The sequence below is a fragment of the Asparagus officinalis genome, chromosome 3, assembly GCF_001876935.1.
Source record: "Asparagus officinalis chromosome 3, Aspof.V1, whole genome shotgun sequence".
Taxonomy (NCBI): Eukaryota; Viridiplantae; Streptophyta; class Magnoliopsida; order Asparagales; family Asparagaceae; genus Asparagus; species Asparagus officinalis.
In genome coordinates, this window is record NC_033796.1 from 7,909,903 (window position 1) to 7,915,189 (window position 5,287).

The 5,287-nt window shown below is 37.7% G+C and overlaps 1 protein-coding gene across 1 annotated transcript; it reads right to left on the reverse strand.

Moving 5' to 3' along the window:
• Window positions 319–4,629, reverse strand: LOC109834575 (dicarboxylate transporter 2, chloroplastic-like). The gene is made up of 2 exons (XM_020402611.1): window positions 4,051–4,629; window positions 319–1,235 (listed from the first exon to the last, which is right to left on the reverse strand). The coding sequence occupies exons 1-2, from the start codon at window positions 4,627–4,629 to the stop codon at window positions 918–920; spliced, it is 897 nt and encodes a 298-aa protein (XP_020258200.1). The 3' UTR covers window positions 319–917.

Consider the following 5,287-nt stretch of genomic DNA (forward strand, 5'->3'; position numbering starts at 1 on the left):
AAGCACAGTTTGTTGACATCAATTTTGTCCAGTGTACTATACATAAATTTGTCTCAAGAATTTGTATTAATTACCAATCTCATGGTAAGAACAGTTGAAATCTTATGGGGAAGGTCTTATAGTGAAACTCTGATAAATAATGGGAAAAATTGCATATCAGGACAGAAACATTGCTACAGTGAAAATTCCGACAAATGGTCCAGGCATTTAAAGAATCGTTATCTTTTAGTTGGTGAAAATAAATAACATGATAATAGAAAACAGGAAGAAAAATATGCAAAGCAGGATTTGCAATAGAATTTTCTAAAATGACCATGACAGAGTGGAGTAGCATGATTTATATTTGTCCCCAAGCTTAAAACCTTACGAACTAGTTTAAGAAAGTGTGTTGATGGTTTTTCCAGTTCTCAATCCTCACACAAGAGTGAAGATAATTAGTACTTCAACTTTCAACAATAATTTAACCATAAAAAGTGTAATTTAACAGATTTTTATGATACATGTCTCTTATTATTTAGCTCAATTGGATCAGTTTCCATATTAGTTCAACGAACTTGTGATCTGAAGCAAGTCCCCGCAATATGGTGACCATTTTCTAGAAGTCTCATTTGTTTGAGCCTTGCAGATGAGTGACCAGAAAATGAAAGATACTAGGTGGAACCAATGGTGGCATACTTTTATCTGGATCAAGCTTCAGGGGACTATGATCAAATTGAGATCATCGTCAAGGACGTATATCCTAAAAGTCATAAAATTAATTTGAGAACAATATGATGATCAACAGATATTAATGTTAGCATCAGTCATCGAGCTGTGAAAAATTTCACCTTTTTCTTGCCGATACGTTTAGACAACCAAACTGGAATATGCAGACATATTAGCCATATGTCTAGAGTACTCTGACTATCACAAAATACTTACCCAAAGACCCACAAGGAAACTGCAAGAAGCATGGTACCAACCATCACCCATTCATTCCTTGTCACAGGTCCCATTTGCTCGAGCTTTTTTGCAGCCAAAGCAGGAGCATCTGGTGTATCTTTTGTTTCTGGTGGAAAGATCTTGTATAGAAGATATGGAGTGACTAGAAGTGCAATGATGGCAGGTAAACTTGCAGCCTTAAACCAGGATACCCATGGACTTGCAATCTTAACACCAAGTTCCTCAGCTAATTTAAGGCACAGGAGGTTTTGAGCTGCAGCAGTTAGGAAAAGAGCACTTGAGTTACCAGCTGACTGCCATGCATCAGAAAGAAAGAAAGAAAACAATGTCATTAAACTTATGAAAGGCTAGAATAGAGCCGAGAAAAGTTACAAAACTATAACAAAAACATAAATTTTTCTACCTATACCAACTGATGAGGGTAATTACCATATAGAGCCTCTCCACAGAGCATAGTAGATTGTAACAAATAAAAAATCAGCAAGAGACTCCTGGAAATATCAGCCAGTCACCATGCGCAATTATAAAAAATTGTGACACCGAACAAGTATGGACTGAGAATACACCTTAAAAGAAAGTTTTTGAAGGAAATTTTTGAATAGGTAACATAATTTAGCATAATTTTACAGTGAATAGTTCACATGCTGTCTATTACTAGGGCAAGATAAATAGTTCACATAATTTTGCAGTAAAGGAAGTTTTTGAAGCACACCTTCATCAGTAGATTATAGGCTTAAGATCAACTGCAAACCCAAGCCAAGTAACATTATATATGGAATGGAAATGGATGAACAATGTTGTCGATCATTATAAGCCAAAATAATTCAGGATAAGTTTAACATGTCTACTTGCATCTTTTGTACACCTTATTTCTACTTCATATGTCAATAAAGAAACATAAGCTTTGTTCAAGCATGAGAGAAGGCCAGTTGAGGTTCTTCTGATCAGCAATAATGCCAACTTAGTGAGCTCCTATCTAGTGATCAATCCTATCCTCTTTAGTCTTTTCCTTTTTGTTCTCCATCTGATCTCTTGATTACTGGTTTACAGTACAATTCATGCCCATAGAATTTGAGTCCTTACATTGTATAACTAATGTTTGCTAATATGCAGCTGATAAAAATCCTAGATGATTTTCTTATCGAGCCACTCTTATTTCTACTTTCAATTACAATACTTTTTTACCCCTTGATTTAACCCACAACAATTCAACATAAGAGTGACAAGCAGCTCCAAGAATCAAAATTACCAACTATTAGCACAATGGTTATTAGCCAGACCTATAAGATGATGAGAAAAAAATCCTATTATCAAATCGAAATAAAGTAAAAATATACCAAGTAGTAAACTAACAAGTATTTCACCAAAAATATATCTTTCCCCATGAAATATAATTTTGTGTATCAATCGACAATCGTCAATTCATATTCCACAACTATAAAAACTTTATTTCTAGTAACCATAAATGCATAAGACATTAGAATATTTCTAAAACAATATACAAACTTAAAGAGCAAAACTGACTAAAGGGTGTCCCTAGAGTAGTAGAATCATTTGAAAGAAAATGTCTTCCTATGTTTCAAACATCCAACTAGTGATCTATAACCCATACAAACTTAACATTTCTAAAAACGATAGCCACACCTGAAATTGAAGGAAAGTCACATATAAACAAAATCAGAATTTGTAACATCAAATACAAAATAAAGCATAGGCTTAGCACAAAAAGAAAATCACCTCAGACAAAATTGTTTTAAATGTTTTGGTCATTCAACTAGCATATGTTAAAACCCGCCAAAATGAACTAAAGTAACTAAACAAGCACATAATTCACACAGAACATAAAAAACTTCAAGTTCTAGCAATAAATTTATCTTTATAGAGGTCAAAAAAAAAAATTTTCCCTCAATGCAACCAGCAGATCATAAGAACATGCAGCTCATTTCCACCACCACCAACAACAACAAGTATAACCAAGCCTTTATCCCAAATGTTTGGGGTCGGTTACATGAATTCTATTTTTCCATTCCATAAGAATATGCAGCTCATTTCCAAAGGAAAATAAAATCATTTGCCATCCAAATTTCCTTCTTTGTGTGCTGTAACATATCAGAGCCCCATCAAAATTAAATCTTTTTCTCAGTAATTGGTAACAGAACATAATCCTCTCACTTAAAATCAAATGCAATAAGCTTTTCAAAATTTAAAAAAAAATCCAACAGAGTTAGGTACTAAATAAATTTTATAATCTATACTACTATATAAAAAACCAAGTGGGGGTAATCCAAAATTTGGATGAGTGGACATATTCTCATTTTCGACAGTACTTGGAAGGGCAAAAATTTAATTTAATAAGAGGCTTCTTTCTTGTTTTCCATTCTCTCTCTTTTGTTTTCTAGAATATTCTATATATAGATATAAAACATTTTGTCTTTCTTATCTTTCTCTTCTTTTGGTTTTCGAGAATGTTCTATATCATACTCCATGAACATATGATATGAGCCCATATAGTTACATATCCATTATATTTAAGATTTAAAAGGTATATAATATAAGTTTATAAGTTCCTTTTACACACACACACACACACACACATACAAAAAGCCAAAGAATATAAAATATAAATATTTTTTTAGAAACTATAAGTTTTGTGCATTAGGAACGTGCATTTAATTTTGTAACAATAAAATAAAATAAAATAGAACATATACAAATAATATTAATAGATGCTAAAAACCTTATCCTTCCCTATAGGATTAAAAAAATATTTTTTTCTTAGATTTAAGATATCATTACATTATAATTATAATCGAATCTCTGATGCATTTTGAGATATAAGAATTTATTAAAAAAGTTTTATGCCTCTTGCACGGGCGATAATGCTAGTTCACAAATGAAAAGTCAAGTTTACATCATCTATAAACAATTAGCAATAGAATTGACTTTTATGTTGTAGCCACTACTGTTAAATATTACAACCCTATCAAAATTAAATCTTTTTCACGTTAATGTTACAGAACATAATCCTCTCATTTAAATAAAATGAAATAAATCAAGTATTAAACTGACAAATAAAAAGTCAGCTACTGGCGAAGGAAATGACCTCACCTGAAACTGCGACAGCACAAGAAACGACCCCAACTTCCTCGACGTTGAATCGTTTGGCGAACTCCCTCCAGCAATCGCCAAACTCTTAATAATCGGCAAGAACACACCCCCAGCCCTCGCCGTAGTACTCGGCATCGCCGGCGCAATCATCGCCTCACTAATCGTCAACCCATAACTCAACCCTAGCGTACTCTTCCCAAGCCACTTCACAAAGTAAGTCGCCACTCTATCCCCTAACCCCGTCTTCACAAAACCCCGCGCAAAGAAAAACGAGATCACAATCAACCAGATCACCTCATTAGTAAAAGCCCCAAACGCAGCGGCGAAAGTTAGGGTTTTGGTGAGGACCGCCGCGGTGAGGCCGAGAAACGCCCAGGCGCCGACGGGGAGAGGGCTGAGGACGAGGCCGGCGATCGTGGAGAGGAAGATCGAGAGGAGGTTCCAAGCTTGGGACGAGATTTCGATGGGTTTGGGGACGAGGAAGCGGACGCCGAGGCCAATGGCGAGCGAAAGTAAGAGAGGGAGGGGCTTGGCCTTGGAGGCGCACTTTGCAAACGTCTGCGGCCCTATTAGACGCATCTATGCCTTTGGATCCAACCCGGCCATTTGGTCCGCCACGTAATTAATACTTGTGTAGCAAAACAGCGTACGCACCCCATTCCATACTGAAAAGCAGGCCACAGAAACACCTTTGGCCAACGATTCAACGGAATCCCTTCCGGCCTACGGGCCAATCGCAATCTCCTACGATCCTCACCGTCACCCAACGCGCCGTGACACATCCTTATCCCTCCGCGACGACACGTGCCTGGGATATATCGACACGTTCCCTGCCTTATTATAACCCCCGTTTCATTCGGCTGTTTTCCTCGTGCGTTCGTATTTCTCGGTACGACGCAGATGGCCCCAAGACTGCAGTCTCTGTCACTGGCGGATTGACCAGACGCATCTGCCCCTCAAATATAACGCTATCTTCTCCATTTTTCTCCTCAGCGATTCCGTCCAATTTTCTCTCCCTGACATGGAGAGCTCCTCCTTTTGTGCCCTTCACCGCTCCCTATTTCACCGCCCCTCACCTCGATCTCCGCCGTCCCTCCCTTCTCCCTCCCGCTCATCCACCCTCCGTTCCCGCCTCACCCAATCACGTCACCTCACTCATCCAATCGGCTCTCTTCCTCCGGAACCTCGGAGGTGGTAACCTCCCGCCTCCTCCCCCTCCTCCTCAATCAAGGCCGCC

Excerpts from the sequence above, each read along its gene's own strand:
- LOC109834575 (XM_020402611.1), bottom strand. The coding sequence starts at position 4,629 with ATGCGTCTAATAGGGCCGCAGACGTTTGCAAAGTGCGCCTCCAAGGCC. Across the intron at positions 1,236-4,050 it reads TTGTGCTGTCGCAGTTTCAG|TCAGCTGGTAACTCAAGTGC; the intron begins GTGAGGTCATTT and ends GATGCATGGCAG.